The sequence below is a fragment of the Nelusetta ayraudi genome, unplaced genomic scaffold, assembly GCF_046127955.1.
Source record: "Nelusetta ayraudi isolate G7.1 ecotype Tasmania unplaced genomic scaffold, CSIRO-AGI_Nayr_v1 ptg000151l, whole genome shotgun sequence".
Classification (NCBI taxonomy): Eukaryota; Metazoa; Chordata; class Actinopteri; order Tetraodontiformes; family Monacanthidae; genus Nelusetta; species Nelusetta ayraudi.
The window spans coordinates 2,006,183-2,026,195 of NW_027466201.1; the positions used below are offsets into that span (position 1 = coordinate 2,006,183).

Below are 20,013 nucleotides of genomic sequence, written 5' to 3' on the forward strand. Positions count from 1 at the left end.
GGCAACTTGTGTCTGTCTTTGTAGCACATTAATACCGCAGATTCTGGCAAACTGAAGGGGATGGCAAAGGCACAGCCGAGGAAAAAGACGTCCTTGTCCGGTAAAAACCAACAGTCAAAGTAAGTGGTTATTGCCAGCTGTTTAAATGAAGTAGCTGGTTAGCTGGTAGCGCGCTATCAACCGTCACACAAAGTGGTCAGCATTTAAAGTGGCACACCTGCCTCTTGTTTTTCTGGCTATAGCATTTTTGGCGTTAACATTTAACAAATAGGAACCGATAGTAAGTTTAGGATTATGAAACATGATTCACAGTTTAACTTCTGAGTATCTTGCATAGGCTTTATCGCGACTTAATGCTGAATTAATGCTGGGGGAAAAAAATCATTGTATTTACCCCGTTGAATTAATTAAGTTAGCTTTTGGGGGGGTTGATTTCCCCCCCCCCCCCCCACTTTACAGGTGTTATTTATTTACTTAAATGACTAAATTATAAGTCCAGGTGTGTGCAGGTACGTTCTTCTGCTGCTAAACATTCCTCATTAGAAACACATGCGTGCAGCTCCTCACCGACAGCGAGCTTGCGAAGATAAGAAACACACACCTCCGTCGTGTATTATATGAATATAACTGAGTTTAACTCCGGAGTCAGCGTTGGGGGCGGCAGGAAGAGAATTTGGTGGGGGGTAAAACGTCACGAGAATTTTCCAAAGGCCAACCTCGGAAAAACACAATATTTCAACATTTCATATGTGTCGTCGTATAACGTGTAAGTTGCTTTGCATCCTAAATGACTTCGGCATCTTCAATTGGAAGACCTACACAAAAACAATATAAATACGGGAAGTCCCCCGATAGCCTTCTAGGTTTTACAGTTGCACGTAGCTAGTGAATTAGCTAGCTCGTTTTCAGCTAGCTGCAGTTAGCAAGCAATGTCCGTGACCTCCTGTGGAATAGATTGGGATCATACGGATTGAAAAAGAAACAAAGAAAAAAAAATAATAAGAATTGAGATTTACCTTAACTGATGAAAAGCACCACATCCTGGTCGGACAGCCACAGCCTTTTCTGTACCTCTAATTTGCAACTGACAGAATTAGTAGGGTAATCAATGGCAGTGTTTCTCTACCCCTGTGCCGTGGCACACAAGTGTACCGTGAGATAATGTCAGGTGTGCCGTGAAAAAAAACTTCCCTTAATTGGTCTTCAAAGAGGCATTCCATTGTCAAGTGACTACTTTGAAAGGTATGTAAGCATATTTTCCTCCCTCAATTCCTCCATGGATACCAGTGTTGCATCTAAACAGGCCCAGGTTCCACACTGAGTTGAAAAACACTGATCTATGGAATGAAACTTTAATGTTATAACAAAGTGTCTGGGTAGAGAATGGAATAAGAACGCAGATATAAAGTGGCTGCAAAGCAACATTGTGTGTGGCATCAGTCAAGCCAAGCCAGGTCAAGTGTTCAGTAATTATTTTAAAAACCAACTGCAATGTCCAAGGGTCAATCAAGGAAAAAGCACTCCCCACACCCTCAGCACGGCGAGTAAGTGAAGTGGTTACTGATAAAGATAAATAAATAAATAAATAAATGTATGGTGTAAAGGTTTGTTTGCTATCCCTGAACCAGCAGACAAGCATGATATGATTCAATAACGGTGACAAATGAAAAGAAGAATCAACATAAAAAGATATATATCATTGTTTCAGGTCGGCTTCCCCTGCAGGCTCTGAAAGCCAACAGTTTATACCAGGATTTCTCGTTTGGCCGGAGTGGCATGACGACGAGGTCAGCAAGGAGAAGTGGGACCTGCGGGAAGGAGCTGAAGATGAAAAGGTGTGCAAGAGCCTCAGTGCCATGATTGTGGAGCAGTAAAGTTGTAGGTTCAATTTCTAGGGTGAGGACCTTTCTGTGTGCAGTGTCATGGGTTTCCACCAGGTGCTTCAGCTTCCTCATGCAGTCCAAAGACATGCACACGTTAGGCTAATTGACAACTCTAAATTGTCAGCAGGAGTGAACGTGCGCGGTTGTTTGTCTTGATTTTGCAGCAATATTTTGAAGATCCCAAAGGAATGATTGGGCTGCCTCCATCTCTGAAAGTACACACCTGGAAGCGACCTGCAGAGTTTATCATCGACAAGGTGACCTTCTTGCTTTCAACAGAAAAGTGCTCAATTACTGGACTGGGATATTAGCTATTGTATATGTTATTTATTATCATGTATTTTGTCGTACTCTGTTCATGTTCATATCCATCTGTAATTTCATTTGTGTGTGTCCTCCTGAATTGTAACATTCATAGGTCTGTGTTGGTTGATAAAGGCCAATGGCACTTTCTATATGTGTTTTTAATTGTAGGAGCCCGTTGTCGTGGAAAACCTGGAGAGCTATAACTTAGTTTCATCCAACGACCACCTGATGTGCAGCGAGGTAAGTTTTTCTTTCGGTCCGTGTTTGCTATCGAACATCACAACAACATTCTGTTAGCCACTGCTAATCAGCACACGGGCAATGTGGTTCAGCCGTCAGTGATGGCCATGTGTGATTGACAGAACCCAATAAATATGAATTGATCTGCACGTCAGCTCGTCACTGATTTTGCCGTTCTGTTTCGCAGTTAGTTGTCAGTACCGTGATTGCTTTTCATCCCCCCCCCCGCCCCAACTGCTCCATCTAGCTAATGAGGTGGCTCATCAGTGAGATCCACATCGTGACGACGCTGCAAAGGCGCAAGTCTGTAGAGCAAGATGTCTGGACACCTTGGGAGCACATCTTCTCGCTGTGCGAGGTGACGAAGGGTCACGTGGCGCTCTACAACAGCTATGGCAAATACCTGGTCAAACTCTTCTGGATGGTAAGTCTAAATAAATGCAGTAGCTCGTTTTGTGGTACTTTTGAGAGTGAGATAAGTTATACTGTATGTGTGCCCAGTAAAATCATACACAAAGATGGGGTTTAAAGCTTTGCAGTCAAATATTGAGAAACTTTTACAAGTAAAAACACGTAAACTGAACAATTTCTCTCGTTCTTATGACTGAAAAGTTACTCAAAAACGGTGATAATATTTGAACGATGATTAATATGTAAGACACCCTGTTTTAATTTTCTCAACACTGTCTATTACGATACAGTGTGTACTATTTCCTCTTTGCGATATATTGTCTGCTGTGGCATGTCTTCTCATAGGGCTGCTGGAGGAAGATAACAGTGGACGATTTCATGCCGTTTGATGAAAAGAACAACCTGCTCCTCCCTGCTTCCACTTGTCAGTCAGAGCTTTGGCCACTGTTGTTGGCCAAGGCTCTCATTAAAGTGGCCAACACGAAGTGAGTTAATGTGCATTCCACCAGAAGTACTGTTTGGTCGCAGTGGTTCTCAAACTTTCTCTGTCACGCCCCACCTCGGAGGAAGAAAATTTTTAATGTCTTAAATTGAGAGGGTTGGAAAAAAAAAAAATTAACCTTTAGCTAAATATCTTGTCACTGTGCAGCCAGAATAAAAGAAAAAACACATTGAAACTCTACACGATGCCTCTTGATACAACAGGTGACCAATAATCTTTCCAAACTGTACTAATGTACATAACTTGATGTAGTATTGCATTATGCACAATGCTTTTTGCCTTGTAAATGAATCACACTATGTCTAAATACATACAGTAATTTATGCTTCAGCAGAAATGACTCATCCCCGCTCTGGTAATACAAACATGACATTTTGTTCTTCACTGACGAGGATGTACTTGGAACGGGGGATCTATGGAGTTCTGAACAAACGCTCTCTACAAACATTCACTTGGCCCAGTGTGTCCCTCAGGCTGTGTTAAATTTAAACAGGCGGGCAGACAGGTGTTGCGCACGCCTGTGATAGAGAACTATGACGAGTGAGTGCAGGTGGCTGTCGCACTGTCCACCGAAGGTCGAGGCATAAAAGTTTAATCCGAGCCAGGAAACAAAGTAGCCTTCCTCCTAATTTATTATTCATGACCCAGACTGAAAGTTTGTCATACCTTGACCAAGGTGTCTGTTCGGGCCTCCTGTTAAAGTTGAGGTGCCTGTCCCCGCCAAGAACTCCCGGGACTCTTTCCCTCTGCACCTGGTTTGATGTTTGTGTCATGTACGATGACGGCGCACGTGGGTCGGCCGCACAAAGCCTCTGGAACCGCTGCAGCCATTCAATCAGACTGGACCGTGTGAATGATGCATTAAAAACCAGAGTGCAATAGAAACCCCACCATTTTCACAACGTGAATTGCAGATGTGTTGATTTGTTTGATTGTCCGTCTTGTCCTTGCAGCGCGGTGTTCCAGAAAGGCGGCGAGTTGGGCGATTTCAGTTTCATCTCCACCCTCACTGGCTGGATCCCAACTGTCGACGTCGTTCTGTAAGAACAACTTGGAGACGTTGCGTCTTCCCTCTCTCGTCTCCGACTCGTCTTGTTTTCACATCTGCGCATTTGACACCGTTTCTTATTTTTAGTTTCTCCTCTCAAGCGTGCCGTGGCTGTTCTGATAAAGGGAGTACATGTCCAGTAAATGCAGAAGAGATGCAGTGTTCAGTAGAAAAACTGGCTGGTCATGTAGCGCTAATGGAGCAAATAGCGTTTGGCAATCAAGGTGGAAGCTTTTTATGGCGCACAGATTTCAGTCAGGATGAGCTGACGTAGAAACTTCCACGATACATTGTTTTCCTGTTTCACCTCTAATCACAAATCCAACCTGCTTCCTTGTTACAATTAAAATACTGACCGTGTCCGGTATGCTGAGTCTATGTCCACCAAGCCACAATTTCTAGTCAAAACCACGCAGAATGTTAAAATTTTGTTTTCTACAACTGCTTCTCAGGCCGAACAACTGGAATCTCTTGCAAGACTACGTTCCAAGAGCCAAAGACCCTGATACGGGGCCGCAGGAGGCGGAGAGCGACTCTGTGGGTTCAGATGCCCTGAGAGATTCTGCCAGTCGGCTGCCGAAGAAGAGTCAAGGTCTGAACGCTCTGGAACACACACACACACACACACACACTAGCCAACACATGCACACAATTTCACACTTGGCTTGCACATATGATTAAGCTAGTGAGTGGAATCATTTCCAAATCAGGCTGCGGTTATTTGTAAGCATTAAAAGCAGTTACGCTTTCATGATTTGAAACGATGTGTTGGCGACATTAAATATTGCTGCTGATGTGTGTGTGCATGTGATGCATCGGTGCAATAGACACCTTTTGTTTTGTGCTATATTTCTTTTCCTCTAACTTTTTTTTATTTCCATGTACGCGAGTTAGGGACGCACCACTCGTACTTGCAAAACATGCGCCGATACCACGACACCAATACCAGTGGTGTTTGTATGTACAGTATGTGACACTTTTGTTCAACAAGTGTTTGCACTGCAGCAAAACTTGTGAAACTTGAAGGCTTTACAATTTGGATGGTTGTCCCTGGTATGGAATTTTAAAATGAAGGGATCCTATTCAGTTAATAATGACGCTGCAACAGCCACAGTTATGTAAGATTGGGATATTATTTTTTCCTTTAGCAGAAGTTTAGTTGCATAGTGCACTGGGACTCGTCCCTCTGCAGGCCCATGACACCGCATTTAGTGTCATCAATTTATGATGGCGCTGCTCAACTCGCACAGATATATATGGTACTGTATGCCAAACTGTGAAGGGATTCATTTTTATTGCGTTGATGCATACATTTTGAGGTAAGCGTGTCAATGGAAAATTAAGAAAATTAATAATTGTAGTTTTTTTTTTTTTTTTTTCCATCTTACCATATATACATCAGCCCCATGTGAGAACTTCAGAACTTGCTGTTTGAGGGCTTGATAATATCTCAATGTCACAGTACTGGATTAAGTTCATTGTTTTTGTCATATAAGCTAGACTCTCATTCCCGCTGTGGCACCGAAAAATTGTCCCCAATTCATAAATGTTTTTTGATGGGATCTCTTCCACGTTCTTCTCTGAGAAAATGTAACTTATTCCAGAGCTGTGACATTGCTGATATTATCAAGCCCTCAAAAACGGCGACTTCTGACTTTATCACCTGGAGCCGACGCAGACGTGGTAAGATTAAAGGGCAAAAAAAAAAAGACTTTTTTTCTTACTTTGCACTGTCATTTTCCATCGACGCGCACACTTCAAAATGTACGCATCGGCGTGCGTCAAACGCGACAAAACCAAATCCCTTCTCAACTCGACATACAGCAGCACGAGTGTCTTTGCGTGAGTTGAGCAGTGCTGTCATAAATTGATTTTCCATGTCTCCGGGTCCATGAGCTCCTTATAGGCTGTAGATGCTCCGTGGGGCTGTGGCAGGGGGGCGGGGGTTGGTGTCACATCCAACAAAAATAGCCCGAGCTCCTCTCCGTGCATGTGCTCCGACTCCGGCGGTCTTACCCAGAGGAGCAGCACCAGTGAAACACGCGTGTCGCAACCTTTGCGTGCATCCTAAGCCCGCGTCGGCATTGTGCACTCGCGCAGCCGGTGGTGTTGGTGGTGCGGAGTGAAGCACAACAAACACTCGCGTCGAGGGTCTCACAAAAGTGCTGCTTCAGTCAGTGGCAGCGCAAACAAGTTGCATCAGCTTTGCTGCGCACTTAAATCAGGTGAAAATGGTCACATATTTTGGATATATATGAAATGGACAACATCGGTCATAATTGTTGCTGTTAATTTCTATAACTATTTCCCTCTGGACATTACCTAGTTTGTGAGGTTTTAGTTTGTCTTTTGTTGTTGTTGTTGTTGTTTTTTTTACACTTGTGATGGAAAGCCGTTGTGTATTTCCTGTTTTATTTTGAAATGTGTTTATTCTGTTGTCAGCGTCCTTAGTTCTACTTCCTTTGTTTATTTCTTGATGTTTTTCACCTGTGTCTCATTGCCAGCCCCGCCCTTGATTGTTCTCACCTGTGCTCCCCTGACCCCAGCGTATGAATCGTCCTCGTCTCCGTTTGTCTTTGTTGCTTCACTGTTTTCTGTCCCGGTTTGCGTCATGCGGTTCCTGTTCTCGCCGTGGCGTTCAGTTGGTTTCAGGTCTGTGGTTATCGTGTGTTCTCCTTGTTTGCATTTTGAACCGACTGCTCCGTAGAGCGTTTTGCATGCATCCGCTGCCTGCTTCCTCTTAATTTTGCGTCTCTTCCTCTGGAATTTCAGATGTGTTGGTGTGTGCCAGCTACTACCCTTCGCCGCCAAGCACGATTCTCAATCTGCACCACCACAAAGTAGGTTCCTGCTGACTTAGCCAGTTTTCCACGAGACCTGTTGGAAAATAGGACCTACTGTTAAAAAAAAAAAAAAAAAAAGTAGGCTCCCATAGGTTACTGACGTTCATGATGTTCATACAGCATTTACCCTGTTTGGACTGTGTAGCTTTTTTTCATTCATATATTAATATGCCAGAGGTTTTCTACGTTTCTTAGCGATTGACTTTTTAAACAAGTCAGATTGAAAGACAGCGTGAGCCGTCAATATAAATTGATACCTGGCATTTGGTTATGTAACTTATATAAAAAATTATAAATATGCGGATAAATGTGTGATTAAACAACTAAAACATCGCTTGGGTATCATATAGTCAAACTTTCTTTAATCAGTGTGTGTGTGTACAATGTGTCTTTCTAAAATGCACACAGCCTCAGACACTGATGACTGCTGTGCCATGTGAGTCACCAGTCGGTGGTCTCAGTTGAGAAATAAGAGCGCTTCTGACTCGGAGGCATGATGGGGCTGCGTTTCGACGCTGCCTCTCAACAGGCCGAATGTTTGGTGATTCATACCCATGCTTCATGAAATTGGTGGTCACTTTACCATCATTATCATCATTATTTACAATGGGTAAGTCTTTTATTTTTTCATGCCGCTCCGCCATTTTTTTAATTTTTTTTTTTTGCTTCTGTCTTCGTGCAGGGTGCCTCTCCGCAACACCTCAGCCGGTGCGGCCTTTCGCTGCATCACAGCCACATTGTTCTTGTGAACAAAACTCATGAAGGTGAGTTTGGTGAAACTTGCACCGCTAGCGGAGCTCAGAGAATCCATCAATTTATATTGTTTTAATTTTTTTTGATTTAATGGACTGCAAAACTGTACAGATAATTTATGAATTCCACAATAACCTGCGTCCTGACTCTATTCAGAGGCTGTTTGAAACAAGAGCAAGTCAGGAATGATGACCCTTGTTTATGGAAATGATTTAGAACCTTTTGTTTTTGAAGTTTTGTTCATGTATGGACTATTAAAAAGAAAAAATGAGCCGCTTTTTACTGTAAATGTAAAAAGGGTAGATAATATAAATTTAGGTTCAGCCTACACCTTTTCGGTTAATATAATTTTATTATTTCTGTATCCTTGGTTATCTGTTTATTTGTACACGCACAATTATGACCGACTAAACTGAACTGAAAGTGAACAAAGCGGGAACTGGGCAGGTGAAGGGGAAAATCGAGAGACGCATGCAGAGAACTGGAGAGGGAGGATTTTTGCGATGCGGCGTAGGTGTATATCATAAATAAATATGACTAGCAAAGTAGTGTTTATGCTTTGAATTTTCAGTGGGGAAGAGGACATGCACCAGCCAGCGCTTAAAAGAAGAATGAGGAGGAGGAGCGGCGGGAAAGCTACATATTCCTTTTGTTATGAAAATAGCTGCCCGCTTGGGCATATCTGACACCAGCTGATCTCTGAGCGAGGAGTAGAAAATTCAGTCCAGGGAGCGTCTTTTGGAAAAAACAAAAAACTAAAAAAAAAAGCATAGTTGGCTTGAAATGTGAGATTTCCTATTTTTCGATTCACAGAGCCTTCCTCATCAAAACTGGAGCGGTTCATTGAGGTCGCCAGTCCTTTTCTCCGCTGCTGTGCAGGCAGTGCTCCGATCCCAGAGCAGTGCGTGTAAGTGATCTCGCACCGTCCACATCTCAGAGCCTTTCTGCCCAGTTGAACTGTCTCAGACCTCATTAAAAAGCCTTCAAGTCATGTGTACGAACAAAGAATAAAAGACACAAAGAAGCTGGCAATGAAAATGGGGGGGGGGGGGGGGGGGGGCTATGATTATCCCATCAAACCATTACGTCTCCTTTGTGTGCTGCTGAGCAGTGAAGGTGTAACAAAGAGTTTTCTCCTCGTACATGATAATAAAAGAAAACGGAGAAATAATAGCGTATCAGAGCAATGTCATCATAGATAAATGTACTTAAGATGCAGCATTCATGTGCATGACATGATGTGCATGTGTGCCTGTGTCAAGGGTGGACAAGCAGAGTCCTGCAGTTGGAGGACCTTCTTCTGAAACAGAAACTCCAGGCGACGGCAAGGCCGACTCCACAAAGGTAGAGTGAATTACTGTCGCCCTTTAGCAAGTCCTGCTGCTTCCTTTTGGACCTGGTCTCCGTATTAGTGGTCGTTCTGATTGGCTTCCAAATACTGTATATCAGAACCCTTTCCTTACTGGGCGTGCAGCAGCAAGACTTGAAATGCGAGGAGGTTTAGAGTACAGTTCGGGGGAAAAAAACAGATAAAAGGGAATAGTGATGAGGCAGAAGGTGGGCTGACAGATGGAAGGGACCATTGGACAGCAAGTGATGAAAGAAAAGGACAGTGGGGAAGGGCACCACATTTATTCACTCGGTAAACTTGTACATTGATTTGAGTGTTTTTGTACTGTTTTTTTTTTATTTATTTATTTATTTTTTAGTGCTGCGACATTGTAGTTTCCCACTTTGGGATCGAGCTATCTAGCTAGCTAGCTAGCTAGCGCTGGAGTCACATGGTGTCCCAAGCACGAGGCGCTTGACTTTGCCTCACCACTGCCCACAACGCCCACCTGATTAATTCGCCCAGACTCTCGCATCCTGTCCTGCGTCCTTTTCAGCAATATTCTTGTTTCTTCACTCTGGCTTAAACCTGTTTTATTTTGTGTGCTTTTTTCCCTTTTTCTTTTAACACCTCCAACTCCACGGCGTCACGTGTCATTTTTTTTTTTGCCCCTGCTGTCACTCCGCTCCGTGTACAAACCCAGCAACATGTGCGCAACACTCACTTTATTACCGCTGCCTCTACCATGTGTGCTACTGCGTACACACACACCACACACAGATGCACCCGCTCCGAAGGCACTGACGAAATGTGCGAAACCTTGCAAATAAGTTCCTGTAATAAATCAGGTTTGGTTTGGGTTGATTTTAAATCCAGGATATTTCCAGTGTAAACCATGGTTTTGTGGGCGTTGACCTTAAATAATTCCACCACAAAGCCCCTCACAATTTTACTTTAAACGTTCCAGTGAACTCCAATCATCCATCCATCCATCCATTTTCAATCTATGCTTCTTCCTTCGCTCTCATACGGCGAAGGCAGGGTGACACCCTGGACAAGTCGCCAGTTCATCACAGGGCCACATAGAAAGACAAACAAGCATTTGCGCTCATACAAACAGCGATGGTCCATTTAGAGTTCCCAATTCACCTCACATGAACGTTTTTGATGTTTCTGGACTGTGGGAGGAAGTGCCAGTGAACTCTTTTCTCAAAAATCCAGTATTATCCATGTGATAAGTGGATGTTGATAGGCCGTAGGTGGGTATGACATCTTACTGTTGAGCAAGTTTCCTTCCCACGCTCGTGGAAAAAGAAAAAAGCAAAAAAAGGCGCATTTGCATTTTACATTGCCAACGTGGTAGAAAAGAGGCAAAGCGTAGCTCACAGTCACAATAGTGTTTTTTTTTTTTCCTCCGTCTGTCTGGATCTCAAGGTGCTTATTCAAATAAGTTGTGACTCACGCACAGACACACACTCGTTCTGACTCATTACAGAGTCTTGGCGAGGGCTCCTTTGAAGTTACACAACCCAAAACCAACCCCTCCAGCAACCCCAACACACACACACACCCCAGTTGATGCCAAGCGAACTGATGACATCACTCATAATGCCCTGTTGATACAGGTGTCCCTCTTTATGCACTCTTATCAGATTTTTTCTTTTTTCAATAATTTTAAATATTATTATTCATCTCCCTCTTGAGTGTCCTCCTTGTGCCATTCTCCGAAGCCCAGACAAATGCAAGAGTTGTGTGAAGGGCAATGTAAAAAAAACAAAAAAACGAACCAACCATGCCAAGCGAAACACTTCGCCGTGGCGACCCCTGCAAGGAACAGCCGACAGGATGTGCTTGATGATGAAGCAGCTCTCACTGACAGCTGAAGTAAATTAAAGCCTGTGTTCCCCCCCTGCAGTGTTTTTTTTTTTGTTTTTTTTCCCCATGCCACTGTCACACTGAACCCTGCCTTGTGTGTTCTGTAGTGTTTGGAAAGAGTGGCGAAACACCACAGCTGGCGTGGCATCACTGGAGGCTGCAGCCGAGTTATTGGCCGTGTTGTTCTGTCAACAGCTCAACTAAACATAACCCCCTCCATCCCTCCCTCTCTCTCTCTCTCACTCTCCTCCCTCTCCCTCTCTTTCTCTGTCCCCCTAGGTTGCTGAAGAGGTCACAGAGAAGGACGATTCCGTTTCTAATGGTAAATGCTTTTCCTTTTGTGATTCAGGGCCTCTTACCCGCGTTGGAAAGAAAACTGGAGCAGGGCTGATTGAAATACTACACACTGATATAAGAGTGGCTCTGTGTCCCAATCTGGATTTATTTATCTCAGTTACAGGGTTTTTCAGAACCCTTCCAGACAAGACACCTGGAGGGGTGGGGAGGGGGGCGGGGGGGTCGCTCTCGATATAAATAGCGACAACGGATAGGAACATGCGTTACAGGCGTTCTCGAGGACGGCTTGATTTTCACATCCGTCACGGCTGCTGCCAAAGCAAAGGCATTTCGACCCAAAGTGGCTATTTGGTCGGAAATCTAGGTACAAGGTTCCCGAGCAGAGACAATGTCCTTGGAATTCATTGGCTGATCTAAGTCCAACCTTTGATGCTGAGCCAAGCAGGGAGCCAACGGGTCCCGTTTTTGTAGTCTGTGGTAGGACGGACACGGTCGGGGATCATCAAACACTACGACCTCCCAGCCTCAGGGGGGCGACGTTCCAACGCTAGGCTGCTGAGCTAGCGTTGGATTGTCTTTTGGCTTCTCCTCGTTTCACCCGGCTGGTCACTGTCCACTGCCTGTGCTTAATCCTCCAAAGTTCCAGTTGCAGCTCATTCTTTTCAATAGAGGTTCTCATCCAGCTCGTACAGCGACAAAGTTCCACGTTATGCGGCCAATGGAGCATGGACAGTAGTGCCACTTCCCATCATGTAACACACGTGATGCATCAGAATGCATCAGCCGATTAGAACGAGTTGAGACACAGCTGCGTTTCCATTACCCCTAGAATTGCGCAAAACCTAAATATCGCAATATAAAACTGCTGATGGAAACGCCTAAACCTAAAAAAAAACTCCAATACCACTAAAGGCTTATGCGCTTCACACCATTCAATGGAAACGCCTGCAAATCACAATTGTACTTTGTTGAAATTTTTGAAATATCACTTTTATTTTGGGAAAAAACGTAATTGCTAAACTCAACTGGAAATGCACCCATGACATCACGCTGGGATTAAAACTTTTTTCTTGGGATTTTCTGGCCTTTATGCATTTTTTTTCAGAAAGATTAAAAGTACATGACTTGGAAATATAAATATTTATTCAACCGGTTTCCAGGCTTTATTTTGTATTGTACTACATTACCTCAAGTGGGCACTGAGAAGAAATTGCCACGCCATCGCCACAGTCCAGAATCCAATTCTTATAATACATCCATGTGAATGTGAATCCTCCAAAATGCCTCCATGCTCTGTCACCAGACGGCGTGACAAATTCAACTGCGGTGTGCAACACTTTCATCAGATGAAAATGTCTCCCTGTTTCCCACCCAGACACGAAATAAACTTGCACTTTATTTCGAGCAACATGGACTTAACGTCCGGCTCAGATGTCGGGAGTCGCGGCCGTCTCGCCAAATTGCGCAGGATCGCTCAGTTGATTTTTGATCACATCGGCCAAAAGCGCTTTCATGTCTCTCTCCGCGCTTCCATCAATTAGAGAAGTTCCTACAGACGACGAGCAGCCAACTCGCTGCCTCCTCGGCTCGCCGCCCTGCTCCGGTTGCTTAGTAACACCTGCAGTGCGAAGCTAGCGGACCGCCTTGCCACAGTAACGTAGACGCCGCCTCGGCTCTCTGATCAGACCCGAGCCCCGGGGGCAGAGCTGCTCTCCGCAAGCGTCTCTGTCTGCATGTTTTTTGTTTTGTTTTTTCCCCGGGGGGGTGGAGGGATTGTCTGCCTGCATGTGGCTCTTTACTTTGTGCTGCCGTGAATCGAGGCGGTGGGAGGCCGCGAGTGGGAGTCGCGGGCGTGCACCGTGCACCGCGCCACCACGTGGGAGTTGAGCCGGTTCGTCGTTTGTGAGAACGGTTCGAGTGGAGGAGAACTTGCTATGAGAACGCCGCGTTCTGTGGGCATTTATTTCACAGTAGGTGTGGCACGAGGTTGAGTCTGCCTAGTAACGATTACTTCAGAATGACACATACAAAAAAAAAAAAGATGAGCGATGACAAGCACACGGTTCTTTTCTGTTTCGGTTTTAGTGGCTAAATTGGCTAAAAATAATTATTTTCAAATGGGAGCTTTTACAACCAATTTGTCTCCATCCAAACTCCAAATACACCAGACGTCCATTCTGCAAGTTGAGTTTGTTTCTGACTCCAAGTTCTAAATTAATTTATACATATTTATCCACAAAACGGCTAATTAACCTTTTCCTAACTGACATGAATCCAGATTAAACTGCTGGAGTCCCTGTCCAGTCGTACGCCCAATCCAACAGGTTTCCCCCTTCCAGGCTCCCTTCTGTCATTCTCGAGATGATGATTTGGCATTAAATATTCATAAACACATTTATGATGGCATTTTAACAGCTTCCAGTTAAATGTGAATCTCTCCTTGCAGCAGATTGTCCAGAAGCTGTGAGCGAGGGCACCGTCGGCGAGAGCCCCTCCTCTTCAGTCCCATCCTGCCTCAAGGAGGCCAGGCTGCATTTTGATGATTTCACCAAATGCTTTCAGTGAGTGAACACACGCACATACACAAATATATAAAAAAAAGAAAAAGATTAGGAATGTTGAATTTAATCGCCTCTCGTGCTTTTCTCCCAGCGCTCTCCTGGTTTTCCACAAGCCAGACGGCTACTCGCATCAGGTCCAGAAATATAATTTGATGGTACGGCACTCTTTACTGGTTTAATTGGACCTATTAGCTTTTCATTGCGCTGCATCTGGAGCTAATTTAATTTTTATTTACCATAAATACATTTAGTTGGCGTTAATTAATGGCTGTGTTATCAAGTGTGCCGTCTCACCGGTTCATCTCCAGAGCTCCGTCCTGTCAAAGTCGGTGGGCAGCTGCGACGCTGCGTCGTCCACACACTCCCTCTCCTCTGGATCGCACTCTGTGACCACCGAAGTCGCTCACGCCAAAGTACGTGCATGCTACAACAACACGCTACAAATGAAATTCACGTAATTTTATTTGGAGCAAACGAAAGTGAAAGAGGGATTTCTTCTCTCTCTCTTTCATGTTTTTCTATGAAGCAAATGGTTTGGATTCACTTCATTACTGTCGCTTGACCATCTCATCTGTGCGTTCGATGTTGCTAAATGCTGAATACTAAATGCCAAGTCTTGAGCATTAATGTCTCTCTTACAGTTTTGCTGAAAAGCATACCAATTGTTTAAGAATGTTGATGAAACACCAATGGAAAACTGTTTCCACTGAGATTTGCAGGCTTTCTCATTTTTTTCCCCCCACTAGTATTTCAGGCTTCAGCACAACCGCTTGTCAGTTTAAATTTGTCAAACACATACACACATCTGCAGCCTTTGTGTGTATGTGTGTATTGTATATTTAGCATTCTTGCTCCTTTTTTTTCCTCCCAATTTTCTTTACGTTCATCTTGTCCCAGCCTTCAGTGACCGAGCCAGTCTTCCATCAACACTTTAATGTCCTCGTTGGCTCGTTTCTCCGTCTTCCACCTCCGTGCCTTTTCCTGGAACGGTGCATGTGAATGTGTCTCTTCCCTCCAGGAGTGGTCCGTGAGAGGCACTTACTACCTGTGTGTGGACAGCACGCAGCCCTCGAGGATCCTCATCAGGTTCTCCGCTCTGCTTCCCTGGGGAGACAAAGCTGTGGACGGTAAGGATTTATTGACAGGCGCTGGCACTCGCTTGCGCAGCCTTTGATTCTCTGCGGCGACGGGGGGGCTGCAATCGTAAATACGGCGAAGCCTCGTCTGTAATTAGGACGTGTGATAAAATGCCTCAATTAATGCATCTATGTGCGTTGAACTTGACCGATTAGCGACCCATCCCCTCTTTGCCTCTCCTCCTCCTCCTCCTCCTCCTGCAGGCGAGCTGCTGAAGGTGCTCGGCAGCGCCCACCCGAGGTTTGAAGCGGCGCATTACAACCTGAGAGCCGCCGAGCTGCCGTCGCCGTGCATCATAATCAAGACCACCTACTCAAAGGCGGCCGTGCTCCAGCTGCCCGCAGGGTAGGGCGGCATCCGCCCACATCGATCTGGCGAACTGCTGGATTGGTTGAGTCTCACAGTCTGGGTCTCCAGTACAAGAGCGAGCAGAGAACAATGTCACAACTGTATTTTTCTTTGATTCTGTCATGTATTTTTTTATTGTTTTAAATTAGGTAGTCCATAACCACCACCACAGGTCCTTTAGTTTGGCTATTTATACATTTTTGGTGTTTCACAAATACTTTTAAATTCTTTCTTGTCTATGTAATCACATTTATATGCAAGGGAATATTTCATATTCAATTTTTCTTGGTCCAAATACCCATCAGTATATTAGAAAACACCTAAATGCAAGAGAACCGACTTCGAAAGTGCTTCCGCTGTTAATATTCCGCCCCGTGCGAGGAGTGACAGGAGACGCCTCCTGCCTGGAATGCTGAGAAAAGAGTCTCTATTAATGGACGCGTCTTGTCCTAGAAGCAGAGGGGCCTCATTTCTGGGGTCAGCTGCAGGTTTGCAACTGTGCAATTACCGCTGAGCCGTAATTGCAGTCGAAGCGCTGAACCTATCGCGCTGGCGGGCCCCACGGGTGCCACACACAAGTCTCCCTCACTGACGCTAGCTGATGTTTGCAGTCGTTTTGGCCGGCGTGCCGCCTTAAATAACGTGCGTAAATATTGCTCATCTGCATAGCGCTACTTTTGTAACGTTCTTTTTCTCCATCCACTCTTTTCTATTCTTTTGATTTGACCTATTTCTGCTTTCTATGCCCTTTATCCTTTTAAAATGCACATACCTCGCTCTCCATTCCCTTCCACTCTTTGCCATCTAGTTCTGAAGCATCTGTGTGTTAAAGCTGCTGGGATGAGAGAAAAAGGCACTTACTCTCTCTCATTCACTCTCTCATCCCCAAATTGGCCCTGAGAAGCAGCTCTATCGTCTGCATACAACACATTTTTGCCACCGTCCGTCCACATGGCCTCTTCAGCTACGTTCAGACACGTTCACGTAACTCGCTGCGTTTTCAACTGGGATCATCCGGCCCGGAATTATAAAAGGTGGTGTTGAACCCTCTCTCCCCCCCACCCCCCACCCTCTCTTCAGGCGCCATGTGTTGAGCTTCAGCGCCTTCGCGAAACTGGGTTACCATGTTCATCTGTGTAGCACGACACCTTTGATCTTCGGGGACGAGGAAACCGTCTTGTCGCACCTTGTCAAGGTTCGTTGTGTGTGATGCTTTTTTTTCCCCCTTGCGTGTAATACCACAAACCAGTTCCGATAAGGTTTGTCACTCGACTGACTGAAAGGCTTAGCATTGTATTCATGCCTGTGCGTTAGCAGCGATGATAAAAAGACTATGTAAAAAAAAAAAAAAAACAACAAAGAAACTTGAAAGTCCAGTGTGTAAAATTTGACTTGATTTATGATTTTTATTTTGGCAAAAGCTTAACAAACTACCCATAAATACATTAAGAAAAGCGTGGAATTGCAGCACAATACATTTGGTTTTCCTACCCTTAGAACTGTTCTCATATATAAAAGAATATACACAGAGCAAGGGTCTTGCTCCTAGTTAGCTTAAATCTAGCGGCGCCATTTTTAAAGGAAGCCCGGTATTTAAGGAAGCCTGCCTGACTGTGTCCTAATTACAAAACACACCGTCAGGCAGGTTTCCTTAAATACCAGGCTTCCATAAAAATTTTACACATTGGGTCTTTAAATGAAGTAGCCATAACAACACCCCTCTGGTGCCTCTAGTTGATGCTGTTCCGTGACTCTTCTGTTTTGTTTCCGAAGCCAAGACCATCTGAATTACACCAGAGCCCTCACCGGTTTCCCCCATTTCAAACAGGAGAGCGCCCTCTTCATGATGGACGCCTCGTCCATCTTAAAGGCCCTGTCCTCGGTGGTGTCTTCCTTCAGCGACGAGGAGAAGCTGAGTCCCGCCAGAGACGCGCTGGAAAAGGCTCACACGCCCCAGAAGATCGCCACCAACCCGCGGCAGCATCTCACGGTAACCGTTTGTTTTTTTGCTTCTTTGCCTTAATCACCATTCGGATGGGGCTCAAACCTTCACCTCACTGAACGACCGCGCGCAGGTGTTCAACAGCGCCGTGTACAAGATACTGCGGCAGGCGCTGGGCGGGAAGCTGACGTCGGACGATCAGTTCGCCATCATCGCCCTCATAAACGAGCCCTCGTTCCAGCCCGCTGACCAGGAGGACGAACCTCCCAGTCGTGAGTGTCGCCCCCCCCCCCGCCGCACACTCCTGACTTTTTAAGACATTTCCCATTGAGGTTTAAGTTTAAACGTTCCTCCCAGCCAACGGCGAGCCGGAGTCTCCAGAAAGTGCAGACGGCGGGGAGCCGACAGACGGCGAGAACCAGGCAGGCTCTCCGCCGCAGGCCGGGGCCAAAGGTCACTCGCTTCGACAAAACCCCAACGCCTCCAAACCAGGTGAGTCATCAACACAGGCTCTTGGAGGTTTTGTGAGTTTTTGCTCCATTTCGTTTCTCTCCTGCTTCGTCTTTTGAATGGAACTTGAGGAACCAGCTGCAAGTTTGCTTTGCTGTCTCCTCTAAAGTGGAGAGTTAAGCAAGCAGCTGTTGAGTTTAAATGACTTTCAGGTTGAGCTAATGCTGCTCTGCCACAGTGGAGAGCTGCGATGCACCTCAGTAGCCACGTTTACCATCAGTTTTTCGCAAAATAACAGCGATATTTCTAAAAATTCGACAAAGTACAATTGCGATTTCCATGTGTTTCCATTGAATGGTGCGTCGTTTTCGCAAAATCTGGAGACTTACATTTGCTTCTCCTGGTTTACGTTTGTTTGCTGTCAAGAATTGTTGTCATATTTTTCTCGTTGATTACTTGTAAAAAATATCCCGCCTCCTGCTTCGTCCAAACATAATGCGCCTTTTTCACTTGAAATGAACTGGTCATGTGACCCCGTACGTCACGTCCGCTTTTTCCCAAGTTTAGGAATTTTCATTACCAGTTTTTAATTGCGATATTTAGGTTTCGCGCAATTCCAGTGGTAATGGAAACACAGCTTGTGTTTAACAAAATCTTTGCTGAAGCTGAACAAGACAGTTGGGTTTTTTCTTTGTAATAAAGCTTCAGCTCCTTTTCTTCTTCTCGTAATGTGAAAACACCGCCCAGTCCAAATTAAACTGACTGCTGCTGTCTGTTTAGTTCTTGAACGTCATCCTGCAATATTTGCTTCCTACTTCCGTTGCAACTAAACAAAAAAAAACATGACGAGTGACTCTGCGCTGAGAGGGACTGACGAGCGCTTCAGCGCGGAGATTTTGAAGATGGATTAGTAAGAGTGAAGTCCGTGAGTCACGGCGCGGCTGTTTATTTGCTGAATGGCTGCGGCTCCGACGCAGATGGCCTCTTTTATGACTGCGTCCTGCCTCCCGGCAGCACTTACCTGTCTGGTGCGAATGAAAAGCTGCGAGGAAAACGAGCTGATATTTTACTCTTTCTCTTACCGCCTCTGCCGGGGTGTTTTATTCATGTCTTTCAGGCACGGAGGAGAACCTCAGGGCCTCCAAGATCCTCTCGGAACTATGGCCAAAGATTTTACCTCACGCCGAAAAGCACGCCGTCCTGCTGCTACGGTAAACAACGGCTGAAATGCGTTTCGCTTCTGGATTCGGATCCCTAACGCGCTAGATCACTAGCCGCCGTGGCTCTGCACGTTGCACGATGGCGTGCTGCGTCTCGACCCTCCGCCGGGGGTGGGGGTGGGGGTGTGGGTGTTGGTGGGGATGGCGGCTCCCTTCCCCTCGCTGCCGCGGCTCGCCGTGGCCTGGCAGGGAACATTTTCCACATTGTGTTCCATCTTTTCCCAGTGGTACCATCTGCTGTTTATCCTCAACCCCCGTTCCAATCAGCCAACAGCGTCTGCCGAGTGACCCGCCGCCTGGGGAGGAAGGCGCGTGCACGAACACGCAGGGCCTGGCCGATGAGCGCAGGGACATTTTGTTTTTGTTTTGTTTTTTCGTTTAACTTGCTAAAACATTTTCGATTTTATCGACAAAGCATTTATCGACGAATCAATTCTTGCAGCGCATTGAGTTTTGCAAAAAACAAAAACAAAAAAAAACATAAATAATAGAAACCTGCTGATGTTTTTCTGTGTTGTGACAGACGAGCAACATGCTCTATTCGTCAAGTTCTGAAAAGATCATTGAAAATCACAGTTTGCAGTGATGGAATTTTAACCAAAACCACTGGAAAATAAATACAAATTGTGAAAATATCCCTCATATAAGTTCAATTTACAACATCACTGACAATTCCCTCTCAACTTACTAAAATTTTTGTGTAGCATTGTCGAGTAGTAGCCTCACAGCGAGTTGAGTTGCTGCGTGAAGAAAAATTATAAAGGATTGTGAAAACAGCTCTCATATATATATTTTACAACATCACTGACACACACAGGGTCTCTTATGCCTCATGCTGTTCATCCTGCAGACAGTCAGTCAGGAGGT

At 45.2% G+C, this 20,013-nt stretch overlaps 2 protein-coding genes across 2 annotated transcripts; both read left to right on the top strand.

Annotated features, from left to right (window-relative positions):
• The first annotated feature begins 1,379 nt into the window (after positions 1-1,379).
• Positions 1,380-14,053, top strand: LOC142879913 (androglobin-like). Its single transcript, XM_076013472.1, has 14 exons — positions 1,380-1,544; positions 1,709-1,835; positions 2,048-2,140; positions 2,358-2,429; positions 2,677-2,853; positions 3,186-3,325; positions 4,296-4,382; positions 4,843-4,982; positions 7,163-7,230; positions 7,916-7,997; positions 8,800-8,893; positions 9,249-9,330; positions 11,471-11,513; positions 13,935-14,053. The coding sequence occupies exons 1-14, from the start codon at positions 1,492-1,494 to the stop codon at positions 14,051-14,053; spliced, it is 1,377 nt and encodes a 458-aa protein (XP_075869587.1). The 5' UTR covers positions 1,380-1,491.
• On the top strand, positions 11,462-19,564 carry LOC142879954 (androglobin-like). The gene is made up of 12 exons (XM_076013538.1): positions 11,462-11,513; positions 13,935-14,049; positions 14,141-14,204; positions 14,358-14,462; positions 15,068-15,176; positions 15,390-15,531; positions 16,615-16,729; positions 17,363-17,524; positions 17,610-17,748; positions 17,834-17,968; positions 19,044-19,137; positions 19,372-19,564. The coding sequence occupies exons 3-12, from the start codon at positions 14,202-14,204 to the stop codon at positions 19,526-19,528; spliced, it is 1,161 nt and encodes a 386-aa protein (XP_075869653.1). The 5' UTR covers positions 11,462-11,513; positions 13,935-14,049; positions 14,141-14,201; the 3' UTR covers positions 19,529-19,564.
• Positions 19,565-20,013: the final 449 nt, after the last annotated feature.

Coding starts and splice junctions, on each gene's coding strand:
- LOC142879913 (XM_076013472.1), top strand. CDS start 1,492: ATGTCCAAGGGTCAATCAAGGAAAAAGCACTCCCCACACCCTCAGCAC. Junction 1,836..2,047: donor AAGGAGCTGAAGATGAAAAG/GTGTGCAAGAGC, acceptor TTGATTTTGCAG/CAATATTTTGAAGATCCCAA. Junction 4,983..7,162: donor GCTGCCGAAGAAGAGTCAAG/GTCTGAACGCTC, acceptor CTGGAATTTCAG/ATGTGTTGGTGTGTGCCAGC.
- LOC142879954 (XM_076013538.1), top strand. Junction 17,525..17,609: donor ACCCGCGGCAGCATCTCACG/GTAACCGTTTGT, acceptor GACCGCGCGCAG/GTGTTCAACAGCGCCGTGTA. Junction 17,749..17,833: donor GGAGGACGAACCTCCCAGTC/GTGAGTGTCGCC, acceptor CGTTCCTCCCAG/CCAACGGCGAGCCGGAGTCT.